Source organism: Lytechinus variegatus, chromosome 10 (assembly GCF_018143015.1).
Source record: "Lytechinus variegatus isolate NC3 chromosome 10, Lvar_3.0, whole genome shotgun sequence".
NCBI classification, from domain to species: domain Eukaryota; kingdom Metazoa; phylum Echinodermata; class Echinoidea; order Temnopleuroida; family Toxopneustidae; genus Lytechinus; species Lytechinus variegatus.
In genome coordinates, this window is record NC_054749.1 from 28776436 (window position 1) to 28794075 (window position 17640).

The 17640-nt window shown below is 35.6% G+C and overlaps 1 protein-coding gene across 1 annotated transcript in view; it reads left to right on the forward strand.

The window, feature by feature from the left end:
* LOC121422302 (cytoplasmic phosphatidylinositol transfer protein 1-like) overlaps window positions 1–17640 on the forward strand; it is a 76755-nt gene that overhangs the window by 27674 nt on the left and 31441 nt on the right. The window contains exon 4 of the mRNA XM_041617246.1: window positions 13495–13502. Coding sequence (XP_041473180.1) covers window positions 13495–13502 — 8 coding nt within the window. The remainder of the gene's footprint in view (window positions 1–13494; window positions 13503–17640) is intronic.

A 17640-nucleotide genomic window follows, 5' to 3' on the forward strand; every position in this document is an offset into this window, starting at 1 on the left:
TCAATCTATGAAATATTTGTTGGGTGTGAGGAATGATTTGATTGTCATTCAATTCAAAGGTTACAACTTTGTAATGTCACAGTTTTGGATTGCCTAATTTTATTCAGTTACTTTTAAATTTACTGTATTATAATAAGGTTTATACCTCTGTTGCAGTCTATCATTATTTGTAAGTATTGAAATGTATTTAAGGAACAATAGTCAAACCAATTAAGATAATAGGGTACATTTACATATAAAGAAATTAAAATTGGAGCTATGAAGAAAGAAAAACAAATTTTATATCAACTGATTTTCCTTTTTTAAAAAAGGTATATTCTTTTCTTCTTTTTTTATGTAATTTACACAAAAACAATAAAATGATATTGTTAGTAAGAATAGGTATAAAACAGAGCATCGCTGTGACAATCCCAGGGTTCTTCTTCTTCTGGAAACAGTACAGTCCACCGTCTGGTGTATTGTCATACTGGTGAAGTGCAGCGTGCAAATGTATGTACATTATCCAATAAAAGATTTCCTTATATCAGTGACACACACAAAAACCTAAGCGTTATTCCCAGTTGTGTCCAGTCTATCATGATTACGAAGAGGATTTAGATGCTCAGTCAGGGTATTTAGTCCAATTTTGATACTGAATCCTTGTAATACTAGATGATTTACTGCAGCATAGACTGTCAGGAAAAATGGGAGAGACTCTCTTGCTGGATCAGTTTAATGAGCATGTACATGATCTTTCTGCATTTGTTCTAATTAAATATTAGAAATTTGCATGATTTTATTTTAGGATTTTGTTGTATAAATAGATTTCCCTTTGTATTTTACATATTTATACAAAGAAATAGATAATATTTTGGGGGCTGTGTAAAATTTTAGGAAATATTAAGCAAGTAATAATATAATAATACATGTGATTTCTATAGCGTCTTTTCCATTTTGATTAAATGCTCAAGGCGCTTTGAAGGGAGTAAGACATAAAAGTAAAGAGAAATAAGAGAAGTAAAAAAAAAAAGGCGAATTTTAAAAATGAGGAAAAATTACTGTCTTCAAACCTAGTACCTGCTGGTGAACAAAAGCAATTTCAGGTTGCCCTTAAAGGATGTTGCAGAGTTTGAGTTCTTCAGCTCCTGTGGCAGTGAATTCCACAGGGCTGGTCCGGCATATGAGCAAAGGCTCGATCGCCCCAGGATTTTTTAGATAGTGGGATATGCAAGAGACTAGATTGGGATGATCGCAGTGTGCGTGCAGGTTGATAGTGGTGTATAAGAGACTTGTTGTAATCAGGTGCGGATCCATTGATGATATGATGAACCAAAAGTATAATTTTGAAAACTATGCAATCCTTTATGGGCAACCAATGGAGGTCTTTAAGAACAGGAGTGATGTGGTTGTGTTTATTTGACAGAGAAACAATGCGAGCTGCTGAATTTTGAAGTTTTTGAAGTTGGGTAATTTTGGAGTTAGGTATATTTAATGATTAAAAAGAAGACTATTACCGAAATTGAGACGTGTGTAGTGTGTGCTATATCAGTTCTACTATTAATTAGTCTGTTATTTCCTTATTTTTCGTAGTTGAGTTTTTTTGTTATATAGTGGCAATAGTTACTGCTGGAGTAGAAGTAGTAGTAGTAGTAGAAGTAGCATAGTAGAAGTTAGTAGTACTATTAGTAGTAGTAGTAGTTGTAGTAGAAGTAGTAGTAGTAGTAGTAGTAGTAGTAGTAGTAGTAGTAGTAGTAGAAGTAGTAGCAACAGCAGCAGCATTAGTGGCAGTGGAAACACTTTTAATAGTGTTGGTACAAAATAGAGGTAGTGGTGGTAGTAGTAGTAGTAGTAGTCAGAGTTTAAATAATATAATGAATAGAAGTGTAGAAGTATTAGAAGTGTGTAGTTGTGGTGGTGTTGATGGTAGTACAGGTGTCCAGCAGTGTTATACATGTAGTTGTGGTGGTGGTCATGTTAATAGCAGTAGGAGCATTGATGGAATTAGTTGTAAAGAAAACAAAGTAGCATTTGTAGGTAGTAGAAATGTTGTTCTTAGTTGATTATTTTTTCTTCCCAATTACCCGCTTGATATCTATCTCATAACTTCATATCTTCATTAGATATCATGTAGACTTGATTATACATTGATTGTTCAAGAGGATATAAGGAAAGTCTCTCCAAAGTTAATGAGACAGTAGAAAAAACACAAGAGGCTGGTTAAATTTTGGTCACCTTGCTTCAAAAAGCTGCTGAACAAGATAAGCACACAATTGGTACAAAATTATGTTTTTTAATTCATTTGTGTGCAACTAAACATTAAATTTATTATTGGAGGGTCATGAATGCTCAGAACAATTAGTGTTTGTTAATACAAAAACAAAAATCAATTTTTGCCTTGAGATGTCTGAATGCTGTAAATGAGCTTGTTTGCTAAAAAAATATTGTGCATTGTCTCTACTGTGAACAGAGAGCTCTTGGATGTCTCATATTTTTATTCCTTCCCTATATTAATACGTCTTTGTATAACCCACATACTTTATCTACATAACCATGGAGCTAGTAGCACCATGTTATAATGTTATCCCAAGGACCCACACATTTACTTTCTATGTAAGAATTTCATTGGCTGATTTCAAGCTTGGTTTTAATGCTGATGTTAGTGTCAAAAGCACAATGCAAATGAAGATTGACTTCCAGTTCCTGATCCAGCTCTATCATTTTGTGAGATTACAAAAATAATAATAATTCAATATTTATATAGCACCTATCAAAATTTCTCTAAGCGCACATAGCACTATCAGATAAAAAGCTGAATGCCAATGCTTTTTCTAAAGGTTATCCCCATTTTGTAGTGATGTGCTCAGTGTGCTGGTGAAAGTATTAGCTCGTAAACCAACACCAAAAGATCAGTATCAAATATAAAAAAAAATGTACAGCACATGTACCTTGGAGTCTACATCTACACCAGCCACCCCAAACAAATAATAAGTCACTCGAGAAGGTTCTCCGTAAATAGCCTATATTTCTTCTAAGAGCAAAAAAGAGAAAAACAATTAAGATTATCTAAAGGCATGGTCACACCGCCCGAGCATTGTTGGAGCGGTCGTGGAGCGGAGAGAAAAAAAATCATCACCGCTCGCTATCATTCACCATTTTCGATTTCGATTGTTGGTTTTTTTTGTCTCACCTGCATAGCAGAGTGAGACTATAGGCGCCGCTTTTCCGACGGCGGCGGCGGCGGCGTCAACATCAAATCTTAACCTGAGGTTAAGTTTTTAAAATGACATCATAACTTAGAAAGTATATGGACCTAGTTCATGAAACTTGGCCATAAGGTTAATCAAGTATTACTGAACATCCTATTAGAGTTTCATGTCACATGACCAAGGTCAAAGGTCATTTAGGGTCAATGAACTTAGACCATGTTGGAGGAATCAACATCGAAATCTTAACCTGAGGTTAAGTTTTTGAAATGTCATCATAACTTAGAAAATATATGGACCTAGTTCATGAAACTTGGACATAAGGTTAATCAAGTATCACTGAACATCCTGCATGAGTTTCACATCACATGACCAAGGTCAAAGGTCATTTAGGGTCAATGAACTTTGGCCGAATTGGGGATATCTGTTGAATTCCCATCATAACTTTGAAAGTTTATGGATCTGATTCATGAAACTTGGACATAATAGTAATCAAGCATCACTGAACATTTTGTGCAAGTTTCAGGTCTCATGATTAAGGTCAAAGGTCATTTAGGGTCAATGAACTTTGGCCGAATTGTGGGTATCTGTTGAATTACCATCATAACTTTGAAAGTTTATTGATCTAGTTCATTAAACTTGGACATTAAAGTAATCAAGTATCACTGAACATCCTGTGCGCGTTTCAGGTCACATGACCAAGGTCAAAGGTCAATGAACTTTGGCCGAATTGGGTTATCTGTTGAATTACCATCATAACTTTGAAAGTTTATGGATCTGATTCATGAAACTTGTACATAAGAGTAATCAAGTATCACTGAACATCCTGTGCGAGTTTCAGGTCACATGATCAAGGTCAAAGGTCATGTAAGGTCAATCAACTTTGGCCATGTTGGGTTTTTTTGTTGAATAACCATCATATCTCTGTAAGTTTATTGGTCTAGTTCATAAAAAGTGGACATAAGAGTAACCATGTATCACTAAACATCTTGTGCGAGTTAGAGTAGTTTTCAAAGTCAGCACTGCTGCTATATTGAACTGCGTGATGCAGGTGAGACGGCCAGAGGCATTCCACTTGTTTTTTATATTTATGTCTTTCGATTTTTCCCCAATTTTGTGAGCGAAATCCGGCCCTCTTTCTCTACCGCTCCAACAACACTCGGGCGGTGTGACCATGCCTTAAGAGATAAAGCATATCGAATCCTATGGGACACTAACTGCGTGTGCTTTCCGCGTGTGTCTACCACTTTATGGAAATACCATGTTTTGTTAACAATTTTGTCATTCCTGAAAAAAGTTCCCACTTTTATCCTTAGTTCCAATGATATAATGCTGATGATATCATATTATTTCCATTAAATAATTGAAATTTTTGCAAAGATGTTAACTGCATTCGCGTTTTGGGGTCAAAAACATCCCTTTCATATAAAAAATAGGATGAAACTCAACGTAAAATCCTACTTTATGTCACCACAAACGATTTCCCACTCTTCCAATTTCGCTTGATGGTATCGTACAGCTTAGTTCCCATGAGTCATTGTGCAGTTTTTTCTCAGCTTTACGATGATGTAAGAATGATGTTCATTGGTCAAACTTTGCGTTCGCGTTTTAGCTTTAAATAAACATGTGTCAGACCACAAGCCAATGGCAAAAGTTGTCATATTCGGGCCGGGCGCGTATACTGTACCTGCACAGTGCAGCAGGCAGGGGCCACGGCCGCCGTGCCCTAGCGTATAGCCCTAGCGCTAGCGGGGCTGCGCTTGTGCGACTGTGCGTGCGCCGCTGAGCATTGGCGCGCGCAAGGGGTCCAAAAGGCGTAAAAGGACTTAAGATATAAAGTTGACTATTGAAGAGACAAGATCCAAGAGTTTCTTAGACTCTATCAATTGTAGACTGTTTAAAGATGTACTGAGATTGCACATTGTGCACATCTCATGCTTGAGTGAATTCCAAATTTCAAGCCTGGCTTTTTCCTCATTTCTTGAAGCTCATGCTGAATTTCTTCTACATTCAATCATTTTCAATCAAGTACTTGTGAGTGTTATTTTTATCAATTTTGACAAGTTAAAAAGCAAATAATACATTCATATCTACTGTAGATTGAATTTGTGAAATGCTTTCATGTAAAAGACTCCAACCATTACCTCTCTGCAATTAACTGGACTTGTTTTGCCAACCAATATATGTACCTAGGACAATGATCCCATGTATAAAGTTATTCATGGTTCTTTTCTCACTATCCCCCCCCCCCCCATCGCCCCTCCCAGTAACTTTTATTCTCAGTGATTGCCATGTTCATGGAAGTGGAAAATGTACATGGCCCTAAAAATTATTTTGTGATTACAAAGTTTCCAAGAAAACAATCCCAGTGCCATTCCTAGTCTTAATAGTTTGCATGAAGATTTGACACATGTACTCCTGCTTGAAGTTAATGCTTTTGACGCATGTATCATGAGGTTAAAAGTCAAATTCTTTTAAAAAGTCTGTGCTATGGGCTTTAAAGATATCATCTCTGATAACATTTCTGTAAACTCTCTTTGTGTAAAGATTAACATGATAGCAGTGTCTCAATTACACATGGACCACAGCCTATACATCCGAGACAAGAGGAGTAGCATACTTCATTTTTTTAGCCCTGAAGGATACTATATTAAATGCAGTGCAAATCATTAATGTTTATTCCTTGAGGGGATGACGCATGTGAAATTGATAGGCCCTACATGTAGTACCCTTCTTGGATCGTGTGAGAGGGCAATGCTCCCCACGAAACCATCCACTTTAGTTTGCCCCAACAGATCTATGATTTATGAGCATGTCAAGCGTTCATGTATTATTGATATCACCCTCAAGCTCCAAGCCCATCAATATTCACGCTCACAGGTAAGTGCTTAGAGTTGAATGAAGCCTGAAATGGCCCCTCGGTCCCATGTGTGGGTTCCCATGTCATGGAGTGGCGGGTCATGCACCCATCCCAAGCCTTAGTTGTCCATTTCATGAGGAAATGAGGTTGCAAATTTCGCAGTATTTGATTAACATAAAAATGATATTGATTTTACGATTGGCTGCCATGGATTTTTTCTTCTCTTTTTGTTTTGCCCATGTGTGGATGGCCCTCAAATTCTTCTTCACCAATTCAAGATTTGATCACATATGTAACCATATATGCAAATCTGAATAACTCTGAAAAAAATTTGTAGAAATTATGTCCATCTAAAGATTTTTTTTTACTCTAGAGATAGGATAAAAATGTATTAGGTCTTTCCATAAATGGGATATTGTTTTTATTCAAAATATAGGCATGTGGGATAATATGCATGACATAGGGAAAAGAGTATCAACATATTTCATCTATAATGAATGCAGAATTAAGTATTATGGTGGAAATAATTTGAGTGATGATGTAATACAAATTACTGAGGCGAAGAACTCCCATTATTCCTACTATTTTTCACGTTTTATACAATGTTCATGGGATGCTGAGGGCTTTATTTTGGAACCCTAGCTGCATGCAATGGGTTTGTTTGCTTCTGGTTCTGGGGCCTGTCACAGAAAGAATTTTATTTAAAAACAACTCCAAAAATCAAATGTACATGTATATTAAGAGTGTGTCCCTCTGATTGGTTGAAAATCAAGATGTGTTCAATGTTCAATCTTAAGGTATCAGTGCAACTGAATCTGGAATGGGTCCCAGGGTCTCCTTGATCAGCTCATGAAATTGTAAACGTTCCCAAGGTTTCCTGAGTAACAATTTGATTGAATAGAGAAAAGAGTGAAAGCAGATAGACAGAGAGTGGGGTTGATAGATAAACAGTTGGAGGCAGAAAGTGGAAGAAGAGAAAAGAGAGAAGGAAGCAAAGTAGGTCAACAGAGAAGGGGAAAGAAAGATAGAGACAGAGAAAGAGATGGATGGATACATGGTAATAGGAGAGGGTGAGGAGAAGGTTTATGGAGAAAAGAAAGGAAAAAAAAGCAACAATCAGGACAAGAACAAAAAGTTATGCATGTAGGGGAGAAGAAAAAATTACCAAGTATATGCAGATCTTTCTTCATCCAAAATGGAATAGGGAAAGGGAAAGTGAAAGGAATAAAAAGATAGGTGAAATAAAGAGAGAGAATTAGATATAACATTGAAGAATAATAGGGAAGTGATTACTCCTAAAATTAAAAGTGACACAAAACATACCCCTGGAAGCAAAACTAATTCCCACAAGACCCCAATAGAAAATTAGTTTCACACTCGCTATTTAAAACGTTTGAATATTTGATGATGTCCCCTTTGCCATCACAAATCAAGCAGAGCTGCCAAAAGTCCCTCAGGATTCCTCTTAGTAATCAGATATATGCCGCAACTTCTTTGAAGATAGGAGAGTTGACAGGGTCTGTACTTGCTGTTTATTTGGGCCATTAGTTTTGCTCATTTAGGCCAGACAGGGGACACTGATTCCATGAATATTATTACTCTTTAAAGTCATGATCAATCATGTCTTGGCACAAATAGTACACTTCAAGGATTTTCATTGTATTTTTGTTTTTGTTAGGTTTTCATGTGTTATTATTTTGTGTGGGTGTGTGTCCTGGTTTGGATTGATGTTTGTGCGTCCATGAATGGTTGTGTTCAGGGTTTGGATGCAAAGTAATATGAAGTTAGAATAAACACATAAACGCTGGTGTGAGTGTGTGTTCTTTTATTAAAATTGAATTATATCTTGCATGAATAGAGTATATCCTGCATGCAAAACTGAAGGGGGAAAATGATTTCCAAAAATAAAAAAAACAACATTGAATGTTAGATCAGATAGACAGGGATAATAACTGAAATGCAGGTTTCGCATAAATATATTTTGGATCGATGTCTTTACAGAACTTCCATGTCAATGATACTCTCTTTTTCGATTAAATATCTAGTCAGATTAGAGCCACAAGGCTTTTCCAGCTCATCTCACATCCGTGGTAGCATCATCATAGGTTGAGTCAAGTTTGACTGCTCTGCATAAAATCACTAGCATAAAATCAATACTTTGAAAACATTATTCATCTGACAGACTATAATTTGATAAACATTTACCATAATGTAGAATTAGAATAGTTCTTGTATACAATTTTTTTATCACTGGGGAGTTTAATAGCATTTGGGATATCCTTACTTTGTCAGTTGGAATGAAAAATAAACATGTACATGTATGCTGATGCAAAGTTAGAAAATAAAAAAAAACACTGATACAGTATGTGACTTTTGACTAAGAAATCTTGAAATATAAAGACATTGATATGGTCTGAATGAGTACCATTCCAATTTCACTCACAAGTTGAACCAGTGCTTTGCTACAAGTGGAACTTCCCAACTTTAGCCAATAGCATTGTGTTGAAATTGAGGGTGGGTATGAGTGGAATACTATGGAAGCTTAAAAGTGCCACCGAGATGTTGAGATAATTATCTTAGGAAGTCGACATCTTGATAGGAAAAAGATAAGATGACGAGATCCCGGATCTCATCATGTCGACATCTCGCAGAAGAGATGATGAGATGACAAGATCCCGGATCTCATCATGTTGACATCTTTTAGAAGAGATGATGAGATGACAAGATCCTGGATCTCATCATGTTGACAATTTCTAGAAGAGATGATGAGATGACAAGATCCCAGAGCTCATCATGTTGACATCTTTTAGAAGAGATGATGAGATGACAAGGTCCCGGATCTCATCATGTTGACATCTTGTAGAAGAGATGATGAGATGAAGATCCCAGATCTCGTCATGTCGACATCTTTTAGAAGAAATGGTCAGATGACAAGATCTTCGATCCATGATCATGTCATCTAATCATCTCTTCTTAAAGATGTAGACATGACGAGTTACGAGATCATGACATCTGATCATCTCTTCTACAAGATGTCAACATGATGAGATCCGGGATCTTGTCATCTCATCATCTCTTCTAAAAGATGTCAACATGATGAGATCCGGGATCTTGTCATCTCATCATCTCTTCTACAAGATGTCAACATGATGAGATCCGGGATCTTGTCATCTCATCATCTCTTCTAAAAGATGTTGACATGATGAGATTCGGGATCTTGTCATCTCATCATCTCTTCTTAAAGATGTCGACATGATGAGATCCGGGATCTCGTCATCTTATCTTTTGCTATCAAGATGTCGACTTCCCGAGATAATTATCTCAACATCTCGGTGGCACTTTTAAGCTTCCATAGAATACTCATCATATCTCTTACATACAGATACTTTTATGAAAGTCAAATGATATGAGAAAAGTTTATTGTGTAATGCTGAATTACAATTTCTGTAATGCCATTGAAGCCAGTTTTTAAATATATAGCATTTGGAATATATTCAGTTTTATAATATTTGAAAAATTTTGCATGAGTTCATTCAAATAAAGAGAAATTAAAAAAAATCAGGGTAAAACAGTTAGTGGTCAATGCTGAGTTCATATCTAATGCTCTTTTTAATTAAAAGAATTATCTTATTCTCATATTATGTTTTAGGTTTTTTTTTTATTTCTTTGCACTGCCTTTTCATTTATATGTACACTGTGTACTGTACAATACACGTGGGCTTGTGAGCTTCAATTTCCCATTTTTGATTGAAAATACATGTAGCATCACTCCCAATTGTTCATTGTTAATCATTATGTTGTTTATAACCAGGTGTTAGCAGTCAGCTGATGTTCGCCTCAGGAGTCTGTAATTACAAACCTTATAAAAGGAGCTGAGCTTTTAGTTTCATAAAAGAAAAGCCTTGCGTTTGAGTTTGGCTTCATGAATGACGTAAAATATGTAGAGATACACAATACTCAAAATCTACCATTCAGATTATAAAGCTTTTTAGGTACTCAAGTGGACAATTACAGTCACAGTTTACAGAGAACTTGTATGTATTGTAAAAGAATATTTCTTGATGCCAGCTAATATTTTTTTCCATATGTACAGGTATGTAATATTATACCATACATGTATAATACTAAATATTGTATGTGACAGCGGAACCTGTTACAATATCTCACAATTTCTGTTATACTACAGTCAGAGCATAATGTAACCAGCCACCCCAAAACTGACACTAGTTGTCACATAGGTTCTCTGTTAAATGTTAAAACAATATTTAGGTCTTCTAAAAGTAGAAATAAAAAATATGTAAACTAGCCTACTTGAAAAGTATTAGAAAATATTGCATACATAAAGGAAGGATGCTGTAGTTATACCACATTTTACAAGGAAATCCCTATCAAGTCCCAGGTTTTTAGAAGCTATGATTCAACAAGACTGATGCAGTCAAAATATTTTTCCATGTACCATGTATACAGAAAAATAGCCTTAAAAATCTGTGTTATGTCAGCTAGTTATTGTTTAGGACCATTTTTAAAGAGGCTTCTTGAATTGCAAGTGAAGTAGGTTTTACATTGTATTTGATAATAGGTATTATTACCTGGTATGTTTCCACTGACCTGGAATTATTCAAGGCTACTATCGTTGATGGGTTTCAGTTTATTAATTGTGTCCCTGTATTATGGAGAGACTAATAAGGAACATCATCCATGCTCATATCTCTAAGTAACTCAATTATTTTGATATATGAATCCCCCAACTACCAGGGAACTTGCCCCTCATATATGATGAATGGATGCTCTTGAGATTTGTTTACATATGGAATTGACTCTGACACAAGCTGTACATGGCATGGTGTCAACCGCTTGGAGGCTTTGGGTGCATTCAAGCGAGTTTTCTGAAGCGAGAATCACAAATCAAGACCAGAATATGGTTCACAGTGTGGATGTGCATTCAAGCAATTTTTCATCAACGTTGATTCTTCCTAATTTCAAGTTGTGTCTTGGCAACCATAATGTACAGTTTGACTATAGAGATACTTGACGTAGAAATATATAGGTCAACTTGCAGTACATTGTTGGAACTGGAAGTAATGGTCCCTCAGAATCATTATTTCAAGATCTCTGTTGCATCAAAGCGATTCACAGTAAACTTGGTTTTCCAAAATTGTGACAAACACATGTCTCGTTTTTTAAAAGTTTCGTATTTGTGCTTTCAATTTGTAACGAAAAGTTTCCTGAACACTACCTTTGAATGTCATTCGGGAAAAAAAAACATTAATTCCAAGAGAAATTGTTGCTTGAATGTAGCCATTGGCACCGTCCTGTTTGCTCTCTGGGTCTTGTATTGAAAAGACATTGATCCTTTATAAAGGGATGAACATGTACATCTGGATGTGAATTATTGCTCATTTATCTCCAGTCAAGCATTATGGTTTTACTAATGGAGCATTTAATGGGTTTTTACAGATACAGTTTGGGTACAGGGAAGATTTGATAGTCAAGTTTAGTTGGTTATTTTGCAGATAAAGTATTGCTGTGGTTGTAGCTTGTACGATTGAACTTTGAAAGTGATGGGGAAAATTGAATATATTGCACTTTCATAAATGTATATGAAAGGACGTACATGTAGTTTTATTTACAGTTAAAAATAAACAACAAAAACATTCTATAGAAACACCTTTTGTTACACACCTTTTTCAATATTTCATGTTTTCATTCTGATATTAAAAAAAAATCTCTCAGTTATAACATGGTTTGAACTTGAACTGTGGTTAAGGGTAATTGATTGAATGCAGTCCTATAGACTCCCACAGTTGTACCTCCATGATTGTACAGTAGTGTAGTGTATGATTCAAAGATTATCATGCCATTATGGCTGTCAGCTGGTGATATGTAAAATGTGAACAGTTGGTAGATATCATGTTCTGAATGTTTGAGTACAGGAACAGTAATTGAGGATCATGGCTTTATTAAAACAGAGCTTTGAAAGCAGGAAGAGTATGTGAATTGATGAAAAGCAGTTTGGGGCATTTTGACAGAAGTTCCCCTAATTAGGTCAAATGAGAAATGTAGTAATCTCAATTCATGTGATAATGATATTTGTTCGTTGAGGATATACAGTGCGTATCAAAAAAAAGTTTACACTTTGAAAAAGCCCTGGGAATTAAAAAATATGCAATGTGTGGATGATTTTTTCACATACAATCTTGTGTTTGGGTCTCATCTATCTAATGAAAGTAAAAGTTTGGACAGAATGTTTCACTTGAGTGAGCACTGTCCATTTTTGTAAAGTTCGCAGAAATCTGTTTGCGCAGAAATGCTCATTTTCACGCTGTGTCAAGGGGAAATGGCGAAATCAAACTTACTCTGTGAAACATCTCTCTTACATTTCCCTTGCTCTTGTAGTCAATTGAAATAAAACAGATTCATTCAAGCATTTTGTAACACTTTTGCCACCCAAATTGAAATTACAACACTTTGTAAGCACAACCTTTTATCCTTTTTGCGCCAGCTGGATCTCAGGACATTACTGAATCTGAACAAAAGTTTATATCAGACATCTCCAGCATTTTGTCACTAAGTTTTTATCATTTAAAGTGGGTTTACATTTCATTTTTCATTTAATACTTATTTCTCCACACTTTTCCCAAGCTTAAGAGTGATTAGCAAAATGAAAATCAAGCCTAAGCCATTTCATGTAAATCACAACTCAGTGTAAAGCAAATATCGTCACGATGGCTTCGGTGTGTGGGGGAGTGGGGTGGGGCGCAATACACTCTTCGAAGTGTTTGGGCAATGAAACAAGTTTAAAAAGGTAAAGGATATCTTCAAATCAATTTTAATAGCTAAACTACACGTGTTCTTCATGATTAAGGTCTACTTTTATTCGCATAGCTATTTCAAAGTTCTGCGCAAATCATTTTTCACCAACTTTTCAAAAGTAAGTGGTGCTCACTCAAGCGGAAATATTTTTCGACATTTTAAGTGTCATTTGCTTAAATGGATCTGTACCAAGGTGTAAATGTGGAAAAATCTTCAACAAGTCACTTATGTATAATTTTACAGGATATTTTCTAAGTGTAAACTTTTTTTTGATACGCACTGTATAGATATTTATTAGTGGTTTAATAGAGAGAAGATGATTTGGTAAATTTACAATATATCATCATCATGATATTGCAAAAAATTTACAATTGTGTGGGTTTTTTTTATAATGTATTCAATGTATCAGAACTACCCTGTGAGTTCATATATTTCTTTATACAAGAAGGGCTTAGGCCCTGCAGTTTTTACCATGCTCTTTTATGTCGCTTTCTTCCGTAAGCCTTCACAAACTACTTGTGCTTTATCGTACTTCATGATGTAATGACATTTTTATGACTTTTCAATTATTTTCCCCTTTTATCTTTCCCACTTGATGTCGCTGATCTCTTACTGGGTGCCATCTTTGAATCTCATCAGAGTACACAGTGAGTATTTATTCAATAATGATTTGGAGTTTCAGTTTAAAAATAATAGTTTAGTAAACAACCCTCTTGAAAATGTGTAGTGTTTACCTAAAGTAAATTTAAAGGGAGCGCCCGCTCAAAATCCATGTATGGTCAATTTCATTCGCTTATCCTTACGGCAAGCCTGTATATCATAATGATCTTGGAGCTGCGAACAAAATTACCACTGAAGGTGGGATAGTTTGTCAGATGGCTTGTTGTTTGGTTCGTCTTTGTTCGGTTGAGTGCAAGCTGTATAAAGCAAGTACACACAAATCATAGGTGCGCCTATCGCAAACATTCCCGAAAGTCACCCGAGCTGGGTCAAGTTCCAAAGTACCACAATTTGCTACTCTAGCTGTTTATGAATTAAAATATATCTTTGTTTGTTTGTTAAAAAATAATGATGAGGTCTTGCAGCGTTATTTGGTATTCTAAAACTTATACATTAGCATTATGTAAGAATTCATTATTTTTTATACTTTTTCACTTTATTATAATACACGTAGGGTTTCTTCACCAGTCAGTTAGTGCACACACATCTTTACATTGTTAATCTCACAATTTTTTTTAGCCTTTTTTTTTTTACTGTGGGCAAAAATGTAAATTCTTATCAAATAGATATAAATTCCCATCCTCATTCTCTCTTTTATAAACTCAGATTCTCAACATATATTTCTTTCAAATACACAAATTACCTGGATACTCCTTTAAGATGACAAAAATGCAAAAGGGACACTCCACCTTTAAGATATGAAATGGGAGAGTGTTGGAAAGTGACTGTTGAATCAATTTGATTATCATTCTCTTCATATCTGTCCAACATGATGTGTCTGTCGATGTATAATCTGTTCACATAGGTTTGTTTTTATCATCAGTCTCAGTTTACTCTCTGGCTTTCCACTCAATACCTGTTGGTACAAAATAGAATCATTATCCATCAGTTATCTCTTAAATGGGGAAAAGGGCATTGTTGCCAGAAGTGTTACAGCAGAATTGTAGCAATTTCAGAGTATGTGGCTCTGAAAAGCAGTTTGAATGGGGGGGGGGGGTGAAAGAGCCCCTTTCCACCCTTTTTTGCTTGTCCCATTTTTAGGGGGCAAGTTTTAAAAAATTTGCTTGGGAGAATTTTTTGGTTCACCATTGCCCCCCCCTCCATTATCATCATCACTCCAAATTTTTAAATCCAGTCATGTCCCCGTAAATGGGGGTGGCCAGATTCACCTAACACTCTCAGTAATCATTCTTTGCCCTTTGATTTGGTGCATCCTACTTCCTCAACCAAACCCTTCTACACTCCTCTTTATTTCAGGATTCAAATAAAAAATTAAAGTCAAAAAGGCCTCCTTTCTCATTTCAGATATATAGGCCTAGTGTATACACTCCAATGTGGATTTTATCCTGGGTCAAACCCACTGATCTGTCATATGAGGTGGGTGGGCTTTAAAATGAGGGAATAGCAGAATGATGAAACAGAATAGTTTTTTTTTCTTATTCTTGGTTGTAATCTTAGCTTAAGAATTTTGAATTAATATACACAGACATCCAATATTAGATAGGCTGGTACCCCCTCAATGTAATATGATATTGTGTGATTGACAGTATCATAGATGAGGCAATCAATTTGCAAGATGGCACACCATGACAGGTGTTCTAGCTTTTTTATCATCTTGCAATCAAAGCCCAAAAATAAATTGCCCTGGATAGTTTTGATATCGAGAAGCCATCTGAAGAAAGGGGGAAGTAGGAGTAAATCAGTTTTAATAATGAGCACATTTGTCTCCTCTGTAAAAATGAACAGTTATTTAATGATAATGTATAATTAATATCATTGATCTTTTAGGCTTTTACCAAAGGCCGTAAAGGAAACAAACAACTGAAAAATGTTGCTGTAATTTCTTCACTTTAAGTGAACATGTATTGTTACTTTCATAATGTATAGATTTTTTTCTTTTAAGTGGCAACTTTTTTTCAAGGCAAAAGGATTCCCTACCTTTTGATATCCACAGTGCATTAAGCGATTAATGGAAGATTTAGTGGGGCAAACTTTGACGGGAGAGCATTATCAAATATGTTGCCAGGGCAACGGATGCCTTTGGAATACTCCTGAGGATGAGTGATTATGTCCATCATCCATCTTGATGGGTAGTCCGGTGATGCATCATGGTAATGAGAATAAGTTTACTGCTCTACCCACTTCACAATGAGGTTTAATTAGATAGAACTCCACATTTTGAAAATAAGGATAGATTGCTTGTCAAAGATCCTTCATTTTTTATCATGAATAATTCATATTGACTTCAGTATTGCTTGATTTATTAGGGACCCATGAAATATGGTGACAGTGATGCCAATCTTTTATCCAATGTTTGCAGTAGGGCTATTTTCTATTTAGTAGTGTTTTTTTAATTTTGTAAAAGACCTATTATTTTTCCTCATGATGAAGTTAAATGCTTCAGGCTTATACTTGAAATGTTTTGCAGTTCTTGTATGGTATTGTTTTCACACTTCATGGAGAATAACACTTTTATTGTACATCCACAACCATTTGACCCTCTCCCCCTTCCAATATAACTGCTATCACCATACATGTATACAGTAGCGTACCTTGGATTTTCCACGCAGGGGGGGGGGGGGCAAAATCGTCCACGAAAAAAATTGGAAAACCCCCAAAAAGATCCTCAACAGGATATAAAAGGTCATTTTGCAGCAGAAAAAAGTTTGACAAGCAAAAAAAAAAAGAAAAAAAGTCTTCAACTTCTCGTCAGGCAGGGGGAGGGCAGGGATAGGTCCCTTGTATGGGTGGTGACTCATCGGGGGGGGGGGGGGCAGTCTGCCCCCGTAGGTACGCTAGTGCATGTATATCTTTAGAGATAATTATTGGTAATACCATGTTTACTACTTTATATGTATGGACTAGTGATGTACACATGTAGAGTATCAAATGGTGTTTTGACAACCCTGTAGGCATGGATGGACACAACTCTATCTGAAACTCAAGATCAAATTGTGCTCCAGTGGTTATTGCTCCTGTATTATTGATGAGATACAATACATCTTATACATGTATACCTTCTTGGGTTGTTTAATAAAATATCTTGTGTTTTTTTATTAAATACTGACAATGTGTTTTCCACTACTAAGTTGCTATTAGCTTAATATCAGATGCAAGGATTTCAGTAGCTTAAAATAATGAAAATATGAAAGGGGGATACTGTAAGGTGGACAAAATGAAAAAAAATATATTGGTGAGAGAATGTAAAAGAAAGCATTACAAACAAAGCACATGCATGAATGAGGATGTTCTCTTTTTCTCTGTTGCTTTCTCTCTATACAATAAATGATGTTGATATTATAGTAAACTATGAAGTTTATTTTCTCTAAATGGGTTTGCACTGTATGTAATACGACGGTTATACCAACAATATACCACTGCTTTGAGTCCTCTCCTCTTGGAAACACATTGCATCATAGGGCATAAATTCCTTATCATTGGCCTACTATTACACCTAAGTTCTTCTTTCTTGAAAGTTGATGTATGATAGCCTAAAAACAAGTACTTGTATATTTATGAAATAAACAAAAATGGGAATCTCATTAATCTTTGAAATTCTACCAAATACATGTACATGTACTTTGAATTTTTCTTACGCTGTAAATGAAATTGAGGAAGAAAATTGTCTTTTTGATACCACTGAATACTTCTCCATGTTTCAGGGTATTGTTTACATCCAAGGAGCTAACTTTCTATTATTCCCTCTGCAAATAAATATGATATTACATGCCCCCCCTACAAGACATACAAATCGAGGTCAAAATTATTGAAGATTTTAAGTGATGTGGACCATCAGCTGACCCAGATTTAAAGCTGTTGTCCCTCAGAGCGAAGAATTTTCTCCCAGGGAAGGAAAAACAGGTTTTGGATCATTAAGCATTGTTTTTCATAAATATTGAGGAGTTGTCAGTTGACTCTAATGGCTATTCATTTGACAGATGATACAAAGTGACATCCACATGTTCATGTTTGTATATCCTGTTGTTTTGGTTGAACCTTTTTAGTGAGGGAATCATAATTTCATTATAGGTCTACAGTCAAACCTAATATAGAAACAACCTGTAT